Genomic DNA, 21,460 nt, shown 5'->3' with positions numbered 1-21,460 from the left:
CGGTCCTGAAAAAGTGGGCCAACTTTTTTTGCCATTATGGAACTTCTCTACTTCAATAAAACTCTTCCTCCCTAGTAAATAAATAAATAAAGTAACAATCTGCCCATCCCACGTGTGATAGCAAAGGTGGCTATCTCTTTACTTTCTTTGCTATGTGAGTTCGCTGTGGTAGGCTATTTCTTTTCTTTGCTGTGGTGGCTATTTCTCCATCTGAAAAGAGGCCTGGCTTAAGGGGAGACTGTGGTAATGATTAAGTCAGGGAGGCCAAAACAGATTTAAATTTTGTTCCTGCCACCCAAGTGGCAAGGATTAAAACAATTACACATAGAGAGATTTCCATCAGTATGTTTCTTAAACATGAGCGACATGATTCAATTAACTCTTGGCAGTTTACCACAGGGAGGAGGCTGCTATTCCAAGGAGAGGATTCCCCCAGGAGTCACGAGAGAGCCATCCTTCTGAGCCCTCACTGGGAAAGGCACCTCGCGGTGGCAGCAAGCTGGACAGGACTTCTTAGACGGTCTCAAGTCTGAGCCCTTCCTTACTGCCTCTCCTTTGAAAAGTAATAATCTAGGGCTGGAGAGATGGCTTAGCGGTTAAGGCACTTGCCTAGGAAGCTTAAGGAGCCATTTTGGACTCTCCAGTTCCCACATAAGCCAGATGTACAAGGTTACGCAAGTGTGCAAACTCACACATGTGCAGTAAGTGGCACACGTGTCTGGAGTTCGATTGCAGTGGCTGGAGGCCCTAGAGTGCCAATTCTCTCTCTCTCTCTCCCCCTCTCTCTCTCTTGCATAAAAAAAAAAAGCCAAGCCAGGCATGGTGGCGCATGCCTTTAATACCAGCACTGAGGAGGCAGAAGTAGGATCACCATGAGTTCGAGGCCACCCTAAGACTACATAGTGAATTCCAGGTCACCCTGAGCTAGAGTGAGACCCTACCTCAAAAAACAAACAAACAAACAAAAAAAGCCAGACTGTTGGGCTTGCCTCAAAAACAATTATGATAATAATAATCTGGGGGCTGGGGTGTAACTGTCAGGTAGAGAGCTTGCCTAGCATGTATGGGTCCCTGGACTCAATCCCATCACCACATAAACCAGACACAGTGGCTGTTTCTTATAATTTCAGCACTTGGGAGGTAGAGGCAGGAAGATCAGGAGTTAAAGGGTATCCTTAACTACATAGCAAGAGACTAGTGTGGGCTATATGAGATCCTGTCTGAATAATTAAATAATTGTCATTTGCCTACAATCCTAGCACTGTGGAGGTAAAGGCAGAAAGAATGGAGTTCAAAGCCAACCTAGCCTATAGAATGGGTTTGAGGACAGTCTGGGCTACCTGAGGCCCTGACCCCAAAAAATAAACAAAATATTTAAATAAATAAGAGTCAGTACCAAGGCTTGTAACCAGAAAGCCAAATGTTGCATGCAAATCTTTTTAATTTAGCCAGCAGTTTTGTTTTGTTTTATTTTGTTTTGTTTTGTTTTGTTTTGTTTATTTAATTCTGGAATAAAGCTTGTGTGTAATACATACTGTAATCCTATCTCTCAGGTGGCTGAGGCAAAAGGATCACAAGTTGGAAACCAGCCTGGGTTACATACTGGGTTCAAGCTACCTTTGGCTATAGCATGAGACTCTGTCTCAAAAGAAACAAAACAAAATCTGGAATAAAGTTAGATGTGGGGCACCCACTTGCAAGCCCAGCACTCAGGAGACTGAGGCAATAGGGTCACTAGTTCAAGGTCAGCCTAGGCTACAAAACAAGACCTTGTTACAAAAGAACGTTTTAAACAATTTGCCCAGATTTTAAAAAGACATAATTTCTTTCAACATGTTTTCCTTTATGGCATCTTCAAATACAAGTTGTTTTTTGTGGATTCCTGTCCTCCTATTCCCTTCCCCACCTCCAAATTTCCTCCTCCCTATATCTTTCTTCCTTCTATTTATGTCTCAAGTATCCTGTTGCCCAGCCCCCTTCCTGCTCATCTCTTTAATCCACTTTTTAAATATTTATTTTTATGTATTTATTTGAGAGAGAGAGAGAGAAAATGGGCACACCAGGGCCTCTAACTGCTGCAAACGAACCCCCAGACACATGTGCCACCTTCAGCATCTGGCTTATGTGGGTCCTGGAGAATTGAACCTGAGTCTTTTAGCTCTGCAGGCAAGTGCTTTAACCACTCAGCAATCTCTCCAGCCCTAATTCACTTTTTTGTTGACAGCTTCATCGAATGCACAGGTCATGTTCCCATCAGGTTATGTTCTTACACTTGCTCTCCCCCATCCTCATTCCACTGAGAGCCCTTCTCAGTGGAGTTGTTGGTATTTGCTGCTGTATCATGAACGCACCAGTCAGTTTCTGTGGTGGTGGGCGGGGGGAGATACATCTGGCTTTTGTGAGTCCCGGGGAACCTGGGTTCTTTGGCTTTGCAGGCAAATACCTTAACCACTAAGCCATCTCCCCAGCCTGTCATCACCTTTTCTTTTAGCCAGAGAACAGTGGAAGTTTCCCTCTAGGGTCTATGACCATCCAAGCCATAGGCTTCTGATTGGTTTTCGGTAGCAAGTAAGAATTCCCTCCCACTGAGCAGGTCTCATGTCCAGTCAAAAAAAAAAAAGAAAGCAAAAGAAAGAAAACACCACTTCTTGGGCTGAGAAGACGGCTGGTTTAGGGGGTAAAGTGCTTGTCTGGCCAGCATGAGGACCTGAACTAGAACCAGCACCAGCATAGAAAGGCTTGGAGGTAACGGCACGGACCTATAATCCCAGTGCTGGCACGGTGGGGTAGGGCCCCTGGGGCTGTGGGCCAGCCTGTCAGACGTCATCAGTGAGCTCTAGGTTCAGTGAGCACTCGTCTCAAAAGAACAAGGTGGAGGTCTGCAGAAATTGCTCAATGGCTGGGGCGCTTGCCTGCAAAGCCTAAGGACCTGAGTTTGATTCCCCAGTACCCACTTAAAGCCAGATGCACGAGGTGGTGCATGTATCTGGAGTTCATTTGCAGTTGCTAGAGGCCCTGGCGTGCCCATTTTCTCTGTCTCTCTGTCAGCCTCTTTCTCTCACTCACTCTCAAATAAATAAATATTTTTTTAAAAAAGATAGGGTAGGCAGTGCTGAGGAAGGCCCTCTCCCACACACACACATGTATACTCACTCACACGAACACACAGAGGTACGTGCACACCACACACATCTCCTCGCCGTGTTCTGGATTACTTGAGAAGTCTGTAGCAGTCAGCTACACTGACACCCGTCCCCGCACGTGTCCCCACCCTGGAACTCCCTCTAGGCAGAGTTCTCCAGTGCACCACTGTCCCTCTGCCCACAGGTTCTCCTGAGCCCGTTCCCTTCATCCCTCATTTCTCCTCCCAGGGAGCCTCTGTGTTGTTGTGACCTCACGCATAAGTACTCTATAAGGGTGGGGAAGGCGGGCTCACCGAGGAAGCTTCCTTTGAGTCACCAGTCTGGAGAGACCTAGACAAAGTCAGGCTGCAGGAACCTCCCTTGAGCAGTAAGATTGCAGGGGAAATTGGGGGGCCCCCAAGATGGAACAGTGTATAGCGAGGAACTTGCTCTGAGCCTGGGTTTCTGGGAGACTTTGATTTGGGCCAGGGTCCCCAACTCCCACCATGTTGCCTCACTTGTTGGCCAGAAAGCATGCGGCCTTCCAAGTCCCTGGCCAGCATCATTCTGAGGATTGTTAGGAGACCTCTGTGTGCCTCTGACTCAGCAGGCACTCAAGCTACCTCAGTGGGTTTCTGTATGTCCACATTCCAGGCTCCATCTCCAAGCAGATAGGCACGTGTGTCCTGCCACCTTCTGGTTGTAATTGGAATAACAGGCCTATATTTCTACTCGAGGATAGAGTGGAACACTGATCTGGGAGGCATGGGGGACCTCAGTCAAAACCTGGGTTCCTTCCTTTCCTGTGGTTAACAAATGAAGGAAGGAAGGGAGGGAGGGAGGGGAGGAGAGGGAGGAGGGGAAGGAAAGGGAAGGAAGGGAAAGAAAAGAAGGGAGGGAGGGAAGGAAAAGGAGGAGCGCATGGGGTGTGGACATGTAGATAAACATTTTGATATATATGGTGTTGCAATGGTTGTTTGCATCTGTACATAGTTAAGCATGTGTACCAGCTAGCACTAATTCTGATCTACTGCAGGCTCCGTCCTAGTTACTCTTTTTTGTTGGTTTGTTCTGCGAGTGTGTGTGTGGGTGTGTGGGTGTGTGTGTGTATGTTCACATTTGTATGTGTGTGCACATTCATGTGGTGGCCAGAAGTCTATATCAATGTCTTTCTCAAACACTCTACCTTATTTTTTGAGACATGCTCTCTCACTGAACCTGGAGCTCGCTGTTTCAGTTAGACTACCCAGCCAGAGAGCCCTTCCTCCAGCTTGCCCCTCCTCAGAGTTGGAATTGCAGGCCCATGCCACCTTTGACACAGGTGCTGGGCATCTGAGCTCAGGCCCTCGTGCTTGCATGGCGGGCACTTCACTGGGCCTTCTACCCAGCCCCTGCTTTGGCTTTTTTTTTAAAGTGACAGAGAGAAAGAGGCAGAGAGAGAGGGAGGGAGAGAATGGGCGCGCCAGGGCTTCCAGCCACTGCAGACGAACTCCAGACGCGTGCGCCCCCTTGTGCATTTGGCTAAGTGGGTCCTGCGTAATGGAGCCTTGAACCGGGGTCCTTAGGCTTCACAGCAAGGGCTTAACCACTAATCCATCTCTCCAGCCCTGCTTTTGGTTTTTAATGGCAGTCTTATGTAGCCCAGGCTGCCCTTGAAACTTTCTATATAGGCAAGGATGACCTTGAACTCCTGATCCTCCTGTCTCTACCTCCCCAGTGTTAGGATTACAGGTGAGTCCCATCCACCACCCCAGATTACTCACTGCTGAGGGTGCAGTCAACATAGAAGGCTGCTCCGTGTTCATGGGATCGCAGTCAAGGGAGGGGAGGGCATGAACCAAGGAATCACAACACAATGGAATATGAGCTTGTTACAAAAGGAGACCTGGAGGGGTTCATTGCAAGGACAGCACGTCTCCTCAGGAGCTCTGGGAAGGCTTCTGAGTGGAAGACAGAAGTAGGATTGGGAGGCTAGAGCACAGGCAGAGGCCCAGACAGGGAACATGACATTCTCAAACATAGGAAAATATTTCAGGGTCACTGGAGAATATGTGACATTGACAACAACCTGAGTGAGACTAGAAAAGTGGACAGGCTCCAGGCTACCTGAGGTCTTATTTAGCATGTTCAAGATTTGAATTATCCTACTGCCAATGACATCCTACTAGAAAGTCCTCATTAGTGCTGGACGTGGTGGCCCACACCTGCAATCCTATCAGGATTGCTGAGATTGGAAGATCGTGAGTTTCAGGCCAGCCTGAGCTACACAGTAAGACTCTTGTCTCAAAACAAACAATAACCACAAAAAAAAAAAAAAAGCAGCCGATAACCAATAACATGTTTTATAGTAACCCAGGTAGGTTGAGCCTCACACTGAATCAACAGATCAGCAAAACACTAGTGTTTCCATGACAATGTGCATGTCATGTGGAACAGAGCAAAAGCAGGCCTGGGCATGAAAAGAACCAACGGCAGGGCCTCCATGGCTCCCACAGGGCAAGATCACGCTGACCTAGGGAAGGACAGACCAGTAGGAAAAGAGTTCAGACAAGATCACGCTGACCTAGGGAAGGACAGACCAGTAGGAAAAGAGTTCAGACAAGATCACGCTGACCTAGGGAAGGACAGACCAGTAGGAAAAGAGTTCAGACAAGATCACGCTGACCTAGGGAAGGACAGACCAGTAGGAAAAGTGCACAGTCATTTTACGCAGGGCTACAAAGCATATGGTGTAGCAAGGGACAGGATTGGGTTTGGAAAGGTAAGTTGGAGGCAAATGAAGAATGCCAGGTTGCCGTCAAGTGACAGACCCCTCACGTGAGCACACAAGGCTCGTGGGAACTCCCTCCTGGGCTGTCACGGGGTGGGGAAGAGGGTGAGGAGGTAACAGAGACAAAGCAGGGGATGTCCCCAAGAGTCCTTTGAATGCCAGCCAAAGCCAATGGAAGCTCTGATGCCCAAGAGCCTTAAGGGATAGAGGGATGGGTGTTATCGCTACTTCCAGGAAAACTTCCAGGAAAGGCCGTGACTTACCTGGAGTCACCTCGTCATCCAGTGGCAGAGTGGAGGCCTTGCACAGCTCCCTGGTCTTGGAATTCGCCCCTTGTTCATCCCCTGGTTTGCATCTGTTTCAGCATAGGAGTGGCGCCCCTCTCTAAGGCCTAACACCCCAGCCAGCCAGGCCGCCTTCAGCATCCAGGCACAGGCAGCCTGGGAGGCAGAAGACCGGATGGCCTGGCGTGGCCCTCAGGGGAGTGCCTTGCAGGGAGGGTGCCCAGCCCCTGTCTTATTTTAAGTAGAGCCCTATGTTGAATCTGTTTCAGGAGGATGAAGCTGGAGAAGGCCGCTTCAACTTCTCAGCCTATGGGATGGGCCCCGCCTGCCTGCAGGCCAAGGACGGCATCTCCGTCAAGGGCGCCAACAACAACAACACCGCCAACCCCCCGCCCGCGCCGTCCAAGTCCCCGGAGGAGATGCGGAAACTCTTCATCCAGAGGGCCAAGAAGATCGACAAGATCTCACGCATCGGCTTCCCCATGGCCTTCCTGATCTTCAACATGTTCTACTGGATCATCTACAAGATCGTCCGCAGGGAGGACGTCCACAACCAGTGACGGCCGGGGCGGGTGGGCCGGAGGGCGGCTGGGAGCCTGAGGAAGAGGATGGGGAGACAGGGGGACAGGGAGAGAGAGAGGGGGAGGGACACAGCGCACCCCGACTCTCTGCAGCAGCACGTGCAACAGGAATCACGGGGTGGGTGCATCTTAGAATGTGGCAATATCCATTTAACCTCGGGTGGGCTGGGGGTGGGAGGGGAGTTTTTTTTATATTATAAGAACTAAGGGCCACCAGGAAGAGGTGGGGTAAGTGTGGGGCAGGGCGCTGGGAATGACAACAGCTTTCAAAACTCAAGTCCATGGGCTGAGCAGTTTCTGTGCTTCAGAGGAGCGCTATCTGCCCCAGAGCAGGAGGAAAGCAGTGTAATATATGATATCTATTCATGCTTCACATTAATGCAAAGCCACAAGAACAAAAGATGAGTTTCTTCTTAACCTATCAGCCTAGTAACTGCTTACATTTTTAAAGTCCCAAAAGTGATGGACAGTTGTTTGGTTTTTTTGTTTGTTTGCTTTTTGTGTTTTTTTCTCCCAGAGTGGAAATGAAAACAAAGGAGTTTGCTGTGGTGTGTGCCACACTGCACCCCTCCAAAGGCCACAGCTATCTTCAAAGTGGCCCAGGTGGACACTTGCCAAAAAAAAAAAAAAAAGCCATTCTTCTACTTCAAGACAGTTGTGCAACCTAGGCATGGGCAGTGGAGATGGGAAAGTTGGATGTGGAGCAGGAGGTGTCTAACAGGAGGGACGGAGCAGAGGCCTGCGGATGGAGCATCCCACAGCCCCGGCTCAGCCCCCGGTCTCCAGGCTGAGCCCTGCCCTCGCTCCGCAGCGAGCCCTCCGGCTCCTGAGCTTCTGCGTCCACCCCATGCAACCCAGCCCCACCCACAAGTGACCGCCACAGTCTCCTCATTCTATTGCCAATATGCAATCTTTTTTATGGTTAAAAACAGTAATAATCTCAAGAACTAATATGCACATAGACTGAGTGAAAACAGATGCACTTTTTTTCCAAATGTCTATTTTTGCGGGGAGAGTATCTTTGGAACTGCAAGTGGGTGTGTGTTGGGGAAGGTGGGGCCAGAGGGTAGAAATGGATATATTTCTCGATGGTTCTGCAGTCAGGTTTGAAGAGGTGAGAGGAAAAGACTGAGGCTGCTACTGGTTAGACAAATACGGGTGAGAAGAGAAGGGAATGTCTAGAAAGCCCACTCATTATATTTTGACATTTCATATATCATGGGAAGTTTGGGGGCTGACCCCATTATATTTTTGTAAGTCTTTTTTTTAGGTGCTTTGTTTAGCTTTAACATTTGGGAAAGTTAGACAAATGTTTCTCTTTCCTTCTAATTCTGAAGTGCCGGAATGTTCTCAGGCTGGCTAGGCACTCCAGGAGAAAAGGAGAGGGGCTTGATGAACTGAGTTGACGGAGGCGACCAGCGGAAGGGCACCCACAAGCCAAGCCACTCTCACCCTGGTGGCGCTCTTCCGTGGGCCGCGGATTGTGGGAGATCGGAGCTGGTAGAATGGGGAGCGCTATTGCTGACAATCAACTTGGGGCTTCACAGGTGTCCTTAACTAGCACAGGATGGTGGAGTGGTATGAAGAGCGGAGACTCGGGACCAACTGCTCCCCGATACATGGTCTCTGGGGAGTTTCCTCCCCTAACGCCTGGAGATCTAAAACAGAAGGCCAGGACATGAGCACCAGGAAACCAGGTAAAAGAAACGCACTGTGCAGCCAAAACACGGATGGAACTCAGAGGCTTGAGTGACAGGGCTCACAGAGCCCGAGGTCAATCAGGTCTCACCTTCCTTTCTCCTGGCCTGGACAGGCCAGAAAAGGTAAATTACGTTCCGGCTTTGGATGAGGAGCATGGCACCTGAAGCTTTATTTCTGAGAGCTCTTCAGCTGTGTGGGTAGGACATGCTCACCTGAGCCCATCCTTTCCCGCCACCAACGTGTCCAAAGCAGGGGACGTGGAGACACACAAGGACTTGAACTGCCACTAAATAGTTCAGGACAAGGACACCAGTGTGCCCTGCTGTGAGCACCTTTCGGGAACATGACAGGCACTTTATTTAGGGAGGGAAGGACTCCAACACTGAGTGTTGTGCGTCTCTGGAGATGCCGCTCATTAGCCCTGATCACTAGCACTTTATTCTCCAGGTGGATCAGAGAAGCCAAGACAGATGCCAGGCCTCCGTCGCAGTGCACCCACGGTGTTGAGACACGCTGCCCACTCAACAGAACCATCCAGCCTGTTCCAAATTGGCCTTTAGGGGCAGCCTCTGGACTCACCCTGGGGCAGAGAAGTCTCTGGGCCATTTGCCCAACCTCAACTGGGCCCCCTGAGCTTCTGCCAACCATGCCACCCATATTTGAGACATGGGTGCACTGTGATCTGCCTTGTGTGGGTGACAGATTCTGACAAGCAGTGGACTCTTCTCTTTGAGGCATAGTGGAGAATGTCACTCAATTCTCTCCGATTATTTTAAATTTACTGTCATAAACTCTCTCTGCTCCCGGGCAGGAAAGAGGCCATGAGATATGGCTGGGGGCACTCAAAGCAAGGCGAATCCTGCCGTGAGCACGCTGAACGGCCTGGGGGAGGTGCGGAGCAGTGGCTTCTCGGGATGCATGATGGAGAGAATGGCATCGTGAGCGGACGTCCCCCTCCCTGCTCGGAATCTGTGCTTGTGCTGACCTGTGGGAAGTTGGCACAACTGGGAACTCGGCACTTTGGTTTCTCAGCCCTCCATGTGGGCATGTTGATTCGTATGCACAAGTACAGTGACCCGCAAGATCCCTTGTTGCTTTTCTTCTTTGGAAAGGTTGAAAATTCGCTCTTAGTTTTGGGTCACTTTGCCAAGGGTAGGGAAGGACATCAGTCAGCACAGCCACCGGCGCCGTCATGTGCTCGGGACTGTCTGTTCAAGGAGACGCTATCATCCAGGTGAAATACAGGGAGGCCTTTGCAGTGAGTTACATAGATTCCATTACTATAGAGAGTTAAACGTGGCTAAGGACGTCGCCCAGTGTTCGAATAGGTGGCACGAGGCCCCAGGCTTGATCCCTAGCGCCACATGAAACAGTGTGTTGTAGCACAAGCCTATCTATAATCCCAGCACCTGGGAAGTGGAGGCAGGAGGATTTAAAGTTTAAGGTCATCCTGGGCTATAGAACAAATTCAAAGCCAGCCTGGGCTATATCAGGCCTGTATCAAAAAAGAACAAATCCCTTCTAAAAATAAAATCAAACTAGATAATTTAAGCCAATTTCTTCAGTGGCCCCATGAGCCCAGTGTTTTCGTCTTCTCCAGCTGGAATTCAGGGGATGCCATGCTTTGGGATTGCAGATGTAAAGTGTAATAGAGTGTGTGGAAATCTGGTGCACTGCATGGGCCTCCGGTTCTCAAAGCTTTTTTACGTGTAAGCTGGAGCTCAGGTAGAGAGGGGGACTTGGAAAGTGGTGTAGAGAAGGAGGCCTTCCCCCACACTATAGCTCCTCCCAGAAGCCAGGCTTCCCATTAGTTTGCAGTGTGCAGCCAAGTAACTGGCTCAGCTCTGCCCCCTGCTGGTCCTTTCCAGTATCCAAGAATCCTGTGCTGGCTAAGGCCCATAGGGAACCAGCCAGGACAGGCAGGCATGAACAGAGAGAAAAAGGTCTTTCTGTATTTGTGTGCATGTGAAATGGATATGGTATTTAGTCAGTAAAGTCCAAACAAAGGAGGGGTCATCACTTCACCCAAGTTATTTCTTTGATTAATCTATCAATAAATAGGAAACGGGGGTTGGGGGCTGGAGATAAGTTTAAGTGGTTAAAAGCACTCGCTTGCAAGGCTTTGGTTCTCAGTACCCACAAAATGGTGCATGCATATGGACTTCTTTTGTAGTAGCAAGAAGCCCTGGCATGCCTGTTTCTCTCCCTCTCCCTCTCTTTCTCCCTCTCTCTCTCCCTCCCTCCCTCCCTCCCTCTCTCTCTCTCTCTCTCTCTCTCTCCCCTTGCAAATAAAATAATTTTTTTTTTTTGCTAAAGCCGGGCATGGTAGCACACGCCTTTAATCCCAGCACTTGGTAGGCAGAGGTAGGTGGATCACCGTGAGTTCAGGGCCACCCTGAGACTACGTAGTAAATTCCCAGTCAGCCTGGACTAGAGTGAAACTCTCTACCTCGAAAAACCAAAATAAAAAAAAAAAAATCCCTCTCAAAAGCACATCAAATATCAATATCTTTCATTAAGCTATTTTTTCATATTTTGGAGGCAAATCTGATGAGAGGGCTGAAAAGATGGCTTAGCAGTTAAAGCACTTCCGTGAATCCTAAGGACACAGGTTCAATTCCCCAGTACCCATGTAAGACCAGATGCACAAAGTGGTACATGCATCTGGAGTTCATTTTTTAAAATGTGATGAGAGATGGATCCTTTGCTTCAGTGTGTGTTATGAGCATCGTAAGAAAGAGATGGTGTTGGCCAGGTATGGTGGCACACGCCTTTAATCCCAGCACTTGGGAAGCAGAGGTAGGAAGATCACCATGAGTTTGAGACTACATAGTGAGTTCTAGGTCAGCCTAGACTAGAGTGAGACCCTACCTCAGAGAGAGAGAGAGAGATGGCATTTGCGAGGACCACGGTAACAGATTGTTCAGCAGGTTGGAGTCCCAGCCAAGTGGGCACCACCACTTCCAATGTCTTTTGTGAAAATTAGACTCCTTTCTTCTTTTTAATTTTTTTTGTTTATTTTTATTTATTTATTTGAGAGTGACAAAGAGGCATATAGATAGAGAGAGAATGGGTGTTCCAGGGCCTCCAGCCACTGCAAACAAACTCCAGATGCATGTGCCACCTTGTGCACCTGGCTTACGTGGGTCCTGGGTAATCAAGCATGGAACCGAGGTCCTTAGGCTTCACAGGCAAGCACCTAACTGTTAAGCCATCTCTCCAGCCCTAGACTCCTTTCTTAATTGCAACATGCAATTATCACAACTGCCTCCTTGGGAGAAGCTAGCAAGCAGGGCACACTCGCTTTAGGACTGGGTTTAGGATCTGAGATTCACAGCCATTCCCCAGCCAGGTGACAAGAGCCAAGTCCAGGGACAGTGAGTCCAGCTGGAAGCCACTCCATTTATTCAGTGAGCATCTTTTGCACTTCCCAGCCCTGTTTTCCTACCCAGAGGAAAGAGGGTTTCCTCTGTGACTGCTTCCTGGATGGCCAGGTGGCTTGTGTACTGAGGCCTGGTAAGGACCATTGAAGGGATGAGCCAATCTACACCAGCTGAACCCTCCAGACCAACCACTTCTTCCCAGGCAAGCAGCGGGCAAAGTCCGTGAATAGAACATGGCTTCTCCTTCCCCACTGAGCCCTCTTTCCTGAGAATCCAATCCCAGAAATTTTAATCTAGAACCTTTCTCCAGTTCTATGAAGCCAGAAGAAAAAAAAAAAAAAAAAAAGCAGCCTGTGATGAAAGGGAGAGGAAAAGACATGTGCCTTGTGCTAGTGGAACAGATGGGGTGACCTGAGCACTGTTTCTATCCATACAAAGGAAGCCGTTTGCGTTGGAAAGTTCTTGGTTCTCCTGGTAACCTGAAATCCTAGTAACAAATATCCTTGAGTCAGTCAAAATCCCTCACAAGTCAGGCGTGGTGGCGCACGCCTTTAATCCCAGAACTTGGGAGGCAGAGGTAGAAGGATTGCCGTGAGTTCGAGGCCAGTCTGAGACTGCATAGTGAATTCCAGCTTAGCCTAAGCTAGAGTGAGACCCTACCTCCAGCAAACAAACAAAGGAACGAAACTCCCCATTCAAGCTGAAAACTTTCTGGTCTGGGTTGGTGTGGCAGAGAGCTTGCCGAGCATGCGAGAGCCCTGGCTTCAGCATACACCGAGTGGCGGTGCACACCTGTAATCTCAGCACTCGGGGAACGGAAGTGGGAGGACCTGAAGTTCAAGGTCATGCTCAGTTACTTAGAAATCTTGAAATGAGGCCCTCACCCAGGCCCTTGTGGCTAGGTTCATGGAGTGAGGATTTTGTTCTGTCTCCGTTGAGGGGTCCGGAAGGTCACGGTGGACTAGAGCACCCTTTCCGACGTCTTGAAGTTGGTGTGTGGAGCTGTGCTGCGGGTGACAGGTTCACTTGTGTGGGCACAGGGCCGGGCCCTTCTGAGGGAGCTGTGTGGTTATTTAAAGCAATAATTGAGGTGCTTTATCATTCTTTGGGATAGCAAAATGAGTTCCAAAGCAGAAATTGCTGCCCAATAATTTTTAGGATCATAAAGCTTCTCCTGCTAGCATCCAACCTGTTCCTTGTCCCTGTTTCCCTTCTCTGTTGGCATTTCCTGTCTCACCAGGTTGGGCGTCTTGTTTTGGGAAGGAGGCTGGGCCAGAACAAGCTAATTGCTGCCGGTGGCGGCGTGGGCAGCCGGGCACACGGCCACTCCCAGCTCACCCTGCTTTAAGGCTGGGCTTCGGCTTCTCCTCTTCCCTGTGCATTTTAACATTTCAGCACTCTGGAAAGTTCTCATTGGAACATTGGGTCAAGCAGTCGGGCCATGGAGAATGGCAAGCCAAAAAGTATACCCTTTAGAGAGCCCAGTGATAAAAAAAAATATGTTCTCCATGAGGCCATCAAGGCTTCAGAACAGAAGCTAACCATCCTGGGGCGAGGGAAAGCCTCCGGCTGAACGCGCAGATTCCCGGCGCACCGGGTCCATCTCCGCTGCTCACGTTCTCGCGGCTCCCTGCATCGCCCGGGCTTTGCCCTGCTGTTCAGTTCTTTTTGTTAAGTGACCACAGAAACCTAGGGTCTCCTCTAAGCACACCCCTTGTGACTAGGGAGAGGTGGGGAAGAGGTAGGAACTCACTCTGGCACACACTGGGGTTCACCATGGAAATACAGGGAGTTGAGGAGACTTCTTACAACTATAATTTGGATGCTTTAATGGGTTGAAGGAAAGAAGGGTGTGCACTGTGTTGCCAAAAGTCTGGTCATTTTCCCGGATCCCCTGGTCGGGAGAAATTTAAAGAATGGAGATCAAGAGGCCGGGCAAAGGTAGGAGGATTGCCAAGAGTTCAAGGCCACCCCGAGACTACAAAGTTAATTCCAGGTCAGCCTGGACCAGAGTGAGACCATGCATCAAAAAAAAAGAATGGAGATCAAGCTTTGCCTGGAGATGAGTCGAATCCTCTCTCCTGAGATCCCAGGTATATTCCCCAGCATCGCTGGACTTGCCTCCCAACCAGCTCCTGGCCTAAGCATCCAGACAACCCGACAGCATTCCATGCACCCTGGCTCTTAGCACGTGTGTCCTGTGGGCATGTGACCCGCTTCCCACAGAGGCTGTCTGAATTCTGTCAGCCAAAGCTGCTAGCAGAATCTAAAATAAATGTATCTGAGCAGAACGGGAGGTGACCAGTGGCTCCAGGTCCTCTCCTTGTCGGTCACCCCCCACAGCCGAATGAGAACTAGGGCTGTCCCTGTTACTTTAGCTGCAGAGAAGGCGGGACCACCCCACACCGTGGTGAAGTTACTATAAATTCACACGGTTAGGTAAGCTTCACCAGCACAAAGAAACACAGCCATGCAGGCTTAGTAGAGAGGAGCCAGCTCTCTCCCACCCCACCCCGCCCCACCAACCACCCTGGGAGGATGGTTCTGAAGTGACTTCTGCAGTTCTGCGGTTCCAACCAGCACTGCTCGGAATGACAAAGTATGGCTCCCGCCCTTCACACGCACATACGCATGTGGGTGTGTATGTGTGTGTGCGCGCACACACGTGCTTTCCACCAGTAGAATTGCTTAAAATGACTGTATGGTGAAAATATGACAAAGTGTCTTCACTTTTATCCTCGCTGGCCCTGGGGTTAATGGAGAATATTGCAGAATGAAACATTTTTATTTCTCATGCCTAAAAATGAATTAAAATTGGCGGTTAAAAAAATTAGATTTGGTTGGGCGGGCTGGCGCACACCGTTAATCCCAGCACTCGGGAGGTAGAGGTAGGAGGATCTCTGTGAGTTTCAGGACAGCCTAGGACTAGAGTGAGTACCAGGTCAGCGTGGCCTAATGTGAGACCCTACCTTGAAAAACAGTAATAAAAATACCACTCAGAAAACACCTGGCATCAGTCTCTGACACACACACACACGTACTTGTGGCACAGAACAATGAGACTAGACTTCCTATGAGAAAGTTCTCAGCCCTCCCCTGTCTAACCCTGTCACAGTTTTCCTAACACGGTAGAAAGGGCTCCAGCCGTGCCCTTGAAGGCATGTGACCGTAAGACGCACTTCCTCTGTGATCTTTCGTCTCTTTAGGAATGATGTCCACATCTCAGGGCTGTCATGTAGACAAAAAAAAAAAAAAAAGACATATGAATGTTAAGCCCACCCACTCAGCACAAAACATGAGGTACACTCTTTGCTAGCTTAACCTCTCTGAAATTCTTCCCGACCTCTTAGCAGAAGAGGCCATCCTAAAACTTCGTCTCAAAAAGGTGGCTTCTTCCCCAGGTTCACCTGTGCTACGGGACAAGCACATAAGCCCCTTTCTGCACAAATATCAGTGAAGTTTCCTCTAACTAGAAGGCACCAAGGTGAGTTCTGCCAACAGAAATGGTGTCATCACGTGCAGGCTAGCCAGAGAATGTGAAGGAAACTTGGACTGGCACAGTAATACTGTTAGTGGCCACCTGTGGGGTATCAAAAGTCCTGTGGAGTATCAAAAGCTCTGCTCTTACTTCCCATTTTATGGATGAAAAAAAGCATTGGCAACTAGCCCAAGGCAAAGTCTGGCCAAGGATGCCTGGGGAGTTTCTTCCAACAATGGGACTAAGTTTCAAAACTAGTGTGGTAGATGTTTACTTTTCCCATGTATCTGTTTCTAGCCTTCAGCAAATTATATCACCCTTCATGACAGCAAGGTACTAAAGATTGAACTAAGGCTTTACATATATGTTAGGCAAGTTCTTCACCACTGAGCTACATCCTCAGCCACTTCCCAAACTGTTATTAGTATAAAATCATGGAAACAAAACGGTGATACGTTATTCAAAAGAATAAATAGATGAGACATTTAACTGAAATATGATAGCTGATGAAAAAGAGGAATGGACCCTCTTGCCAAATCCATTCCAGTATACAAACATTTAACCCCTCAAACACCAATGAATCCCACCTTGTAAAAAAAAAAAAAAAATCCAGGTGTGGTGGCGCACGCCTTTAATCCCAGCACTCAGGAGGCAGAGGTAGGAGGATCGCCGTGAGTTTGAGGCCAGCCTGAGACTACACAGTGAATTCCAGGTCAGCTTGGGCTAGAGCAAGACCCTACCTCAAAAAAAAAAAAAAGAGAGAGAGAGAAAAAATCATTTGGTCTTTTTCATCTCAAAATATGGTTGACAATATAAACCTACATCCCACCTTCAAGGTTAGGTCTGTTCCAGTCTAGTACATCTAGCCTCTAGCTTCTTAAATGCCAGCATAAGGGTGATTGCTTTCTCCAGGCTATGATATTCTGGGAGTAGAAAATCTCCATCAAAAACAAAGGAGGGCCAGGAGTGGTGGCACACGCCTTTAACCCTGGCTCAGGATGCAGGTAGGAGGATCACTGGGATTCTGAGGCCAGCCTGGGACTACTGCAGGTCAGCCTGGGCTAGAGTGAGACCCTACTTCAACCCCCGCCCCCGCAAAAAAAAAATTAATAACAAAAACAAAGAAGGGCTGGGAAGATGGCTCAGTGGTTAGAGGCACTTGCCTACAAAGCCTGCCAGCCCAGGTTTCAGTTCCCCGCGTGAGGTCAGACACCCAAAGTGCACACGCACCTGGAGTTCATTTACAGAGGCAGGACGTCCCGGGACAATTGTACTCTATCTCTCTCGCCAATAAGTAAGACATTTCCATCTCAAAATGTGACCATCAAGGCTGGAGAGATCGCTCAGTGGCTAAGGCACTTACCTGCAAAACCTAAGGACTTGAGTTCAATTCCCCAGTACCCATGTAAACCCAGATGCACAAAAGTAGTGCATGCATCTGGGGTTTGTTTGCAGCACACCCATTCTCTCTCCCCCTCTACCTTCTCTCTCTTTCCCTCCTCTTCTCTGCTTGCAAAAAAAAAATTAATGTAATTTTTTAAATGTGACCATTAACAATAAAAACCTATGGGGCACCTTATGGGGTTAAGCATCTGCCAGTCCAGCCTGATGCACTGGGACCTCTCTGTACAGCTACTGGACAGAGTGAAGCAGATATGCAGGTGGAAACTCGTGACGTTTGCGGGACACGGAGAACAATGCCTTATCTGTAGTTCTTCATGAGACAGACTCGTGGGCCTAGAAGGCTCGGCGTTGGCTGGAGTGCCGGGTGAAGACTGGCCCTTCCTGGCCCGTCTCTGCTAGGCCCTTTAATTAGTCCCTCAAGACAGGCTACTCCACACACCGAAGGGCATGGGAACCAAAGCGGAATGAGGTGAGATGCGGCTCCGCTCCCAGTGCTTCAGGGCAGCTGTGGAAAGAGCGAGGAGCAGGCGCGGAACCCACTAGAAGGCACATCTCCCAGGGGCGAGCCGCGTGCGTAGGGTATTTGAGCTCAGCTTCTAACAACCATGTCCATAGCAAAGCAGTCTACTGTTTGGGTAGCACTGTGATCTCCTCCAGCTCGTAACTCCTGGTGGGCAATTCCCCCCACACACATACTTCTCCCAAGCACCCACACACACACTTCTCCCAAGCATCTCAAAATGAACCAAGTTCCCTTGAGACACATGGAGACAGCCACCTGGCCGATGTTCCCGTTTGGGGGCCAAGGGGGACTTCCAGAGGTTCTTTCCTCCCTTCCAAGCTCTAGAAGTGAAGTAGAAAAATGGAAGAACAAGGGAAATGTGTGCGCACACCCCTAAGGAGATGCTTGTCCCCCAGGCCTTCCGCTCCTAATAAACCATCCACTGGGGAACGGTGTGCACAAGGCCTCTGCCACTTCCCAGGGCTCACGCGCTTGGCCCGTGGTCTTTGGCATGACAGGGCATGCGACAGTGACATAAGCAGGAGTGCCTCCGCTGCTGTTCTAAGGCCCCACGTAAGACGCTCTACACAGCTCTGCGTGTCGGTACAGTAGGTAGTAGTCTTTGCATGGACTTAGTGAACCCCAAGTGTGACTCAGCAGCTCGCCAGCCAAATGTGGTATGTGCTTGTCTTTGATGGATTGTTGCAAATGTTTCAGCCTGGAGAAATCAACTTACCCTCTCAAGATGTGAGTTCAGAGGCAGGGAAACTGCAAGCATCAGTGTGGGTCAGAGCCAGGCTAGAATGAAATCGCACATGATATTATGAACTTAATTATTTCTGGTGTTTCTATGAAGGCTTTTGATTTTTTGAGAGGAAATGGAGTGAGGTAGGGTTTCACTCTCCCAGGCTGACCTGGAACTCACTCTGTAGCCCAGTCTGGCCTCGAACTCACAGCAATCCTCCTACCTCTGCCTCCCAAGCGCTGGGATGACAAGTGAGCCACAGCACCCGGCTTCTTAAGAGTTTTCTCTAATTAACCTATTTACACCTGCCCTTCCACTGGCTCTTTATTAAGACCATGAGAACTGTGAAAGTATGGCATCAGAATAAAACAGATTCTGCAACAGAGAGAAGTACCAAAGTAATGACTACCATGGGATGTAGGGAGAATGTGATGGGAACGAGGGTGCCGAGGAGCAGGTGAAAACTAACAATGAGGAAGAGAGATTCTGACGGGTGGGTGCAGGACTCCTGGAGAACAGCATGAAGAGAGACCTGGAGAGGAAACCAAGGGACTCAGGTAAGACAGGCACTGTGCATTTGGGTGAGGGCAACACCTGGGAGGCAGGGCCAGGACCAGCATGGCATGAGGTGAAGTGTTAAAGGCCAGGGCTCCTTTGGGGCAGTTTCCAAGGGCAAAGCAGGCGCACTTCATGAGCAGAGCAGCTTCTCCACCTCCCTCCCAGTACTCCACTCCCCCGCCCTCTCCGGGGGTTCCTGTAGTGAGAACCCAGCAGAAAGGTCCTTCTGAAAGGGGCATCAACCAACCCCAACAAGGGCCTAAGATAAGGGCCAGCCGGCCATGGTGGCCCACGTCTTTAACCTTGGGAGGCAGAGGTAGGAAGATAGCTGAGTTCTAAGCTAGTGTGGGATTACAGAGAGAGTTCCAGGTGGGCCTGGGCCACAGTGAGACCCCACCCTGCTGTGTGGACACGAATGTGGGACAGAGGCGTGGAAAAGTCCTGGCTCCCACCATCCATGCTGACTCTAACAGTTGTCCCTAGAGCATGTACTTGAGACTTGATAAGGCATCTGTTTCTTGTTTGTCCCCATGCCATGGTGCTGGGGATGGCACCAATGACCATTGCCTTCCAGACAAGAGCCCTACCACCGGGGCCATCAGCAGATCACAGCGTGCGGTCCAAGCATTACCTTTTATTGATCTTACTGAAACGGCTAAACAGACCAGACCCAAAGAAAAGCCCAAGAGGTCTTGTTACCTTCAGGGGCGTCTGAAGTCACTTCACTCAATATAGAAAGCATCCACGCAAAACACGAAATCAGCCCACTAAAAAGAAAGTAGAGAGCTGGGTGTGATTGTGCATGCTTTTAATCCCACCACTCCAGAGGTAGGAGAAGCATCATGATTTCGAGGCCACCCTGAGACTACATAGTGAATTCTAGGTCAGCCTAGGCTAGAGCAAGACCCTACTTGGAGAGAAAATAAATAAATAAAAGAAAAATAGAGGAGAAAAATAAAGTATGAATAATCATAGCAAAGATGAAGATTGAAATCTGATTTTCCTCCTATTATTGCCAGTGCAGAGATGTAGAAGGAATAGTTTCCTTCACAGTAAGCTTCCTTCCTCCTTTAGACAAGTTTCAGAAAAATATTTTGGGGGAATGGTTGGTACTATCTACCCTAGTAAAAGCCTGTCCTCAAATCTTAACTAAAAATGGTGCTGACCTATCAAGAAGCAGCTTGGTGAAGGTAGCCTTCTCCACCTTAGATGGACTTCTAGCTCATTCTGAGAAACGCACCATGGTCAGCATGGCAGGTCAGCCTGAACGCGTCAAAGGAGAGCCGTGGGAAATCCATCTCAAAGCGTGCCAACAGTTCAGTCTCTCCATGAAGCCATGACAGCGTCAGCACTCACAGGTTAAAATGAGACGTGTGGACTACAGCGCCCATCTTGCCAGTGCGCATACTGACCACATAGAAAATCCCTGGCCTAGGCAACTCTGTGCCTCAGACAAAAGGAGAGTGCAATGTTCTTGATTTTTTTTTAAAAAAACAACCTGAGTTCCACTTCTAAGAAACTAACACAGCAGGGACTTTAGTGGCCTCCAATATTAAAAGAAAAAAAGAACTGGACAAAATACATGTTTTTAGCTGCTAGACTTGGAATGGACAAGACAAGTGAAAAATCCCAGTAAACCAGCCAGGTATGGTGGTGTATGCCAGTAATCCTAGTGTTAGGGAGGCAGAGGCAGAAGGATCCAAGTTCGAAACCACCCTGAGATACATAGTGACAGCCTCCCCTTCCTCAAAAAAGAAAAAGAAAAAAAATTATGGCACAAACCCTTAATACTTTCAAGCCCTCTTGGTCCTGTCAAAGGGTATTCTAGTGTCATTGTCTGGTCAATATCAGTCTCCTGACCTTTCATTAGAAGGGTGGCACTGATTGGAATGTGGTGACTATTCAGAGGCTACTGGGCTTCCAAATCACAGATGACAGTGAATGAAATCCTGCCACACACTCTGATACTGCAAAATGAATGCTTGGTCTCGGGTCGATGGTTATTGTACTTGTATTGTCCATCTCAGACTTAGAAGTTTTGAGTTCTCATTCTGGCTCAGGAGAACTAGTGTGCAACTTCATAGTCTCACCCAAACCTTGCCAAAGCAAAGGGCTTCCAGGAAACTGGAAGTCACTTCCAAAGGACTCGCCTCCCCTTTCATCCATTTAGGTATTTGCACAAACCTGCCCTTTGTCTTAAAAGTTCCCTGGATGGGTTATTTAGATAGAACAAAGTCCAGGTGATTCTTCTCCAGGTAACTTGACATTTCCTCTTTTCTCAAAAAGCTACCTGCCACCTGATGCATGAGGGAGAGGCTGGCCATTAGCAGGGAGGCGTCCCCTGAAAGCTGGCCCTGGTCACTCACACTCGACTTATTCTAACCCCAGAATACAAGGGTGTTGTGTAACTCTTCAGACCACAGGGCCAGCAACAGCTGCAGAGCCCGTAAGAGGTAAGACACCTACAAGTCACAAATCTGACAGACTCCAAATGTGCTTAGCTGGGCACTGTGACAGCTGGAAGTGGCTTGGGAAACCCATAATCAAAGAGGCTCAAGACCCGACTCACTTCCACGTGAGCTCACAGGAGCCATGGGCCAACTGACTGACCACTAGCTTAAATAGATTCCCCAAGTAGCGACCGGGAGGCATCTCTAGTTAACTGGCTTAGAAAACTGGGTCTGATTTACTCACAGAGGCTCCTCATCTTTTCCCAGAAGAAAACGTGTCTTTTCTATGGAAATCTTTGTACATATGTATAAACTTGGTATGGCCTTAATGCTGCAGTTGACGATTTGTTTGGCTACCACCTTAAGCGGCGTGTTCAGCAAGCGCTTCCTTAATGTACTATTTTTACTCTTATCGGACACTCAACCTTGAACAAGCGATTCCCTTTGGTCCTTACAGTTCTTTTTGTGCATGAAGTCACTGA

General features: G+C 48.9%; 1 protein-coding gene across 1 annotated transcript in view; it reads left to right on the top strand.

The window, feature by feature from the left end:
• Glra1 (glycine receptor alpha 1) overlaps nucleotides 1-6,736 on the top strand; it is a 75,991-nt gene extending 69,255 nt beyond the window's left edge. Inside the window, exon 9 of the mRNA XM_045153123.1 lies at nucleotides 6,446-6,736. Within this exon, the coding sequence (XP_045009058.1) occupies nucleotides 6,446-6,736 (291 nt within the window). The remainder of the gene's footprint in view (nucleotides 1-6,445) is intronic.
• Nucleotides 6,737-21,460: the final 14,724 nt, after the last annotated feature.

The sequence above is a fragment of the Jaculus jaculus genome, chromosome 6, assembly GCF_020740685.1.
Source record: "Jaculus jaculus isolate mJacJac1 chromosome 6, mJacJac1.mat.Y.cur, whole genome shotgun sequence".
NCBI lineage: Eukaryota > Metazoa > Chordata > Mammalia > Rodentia > Dipodidae > Jaculus > Jaculus jaculus.
The sequence above is the reverse complement of the archived record's forward strand: the minus strand, read 5'-3'. Positions and strand labels throughout refer to the sequence as shown.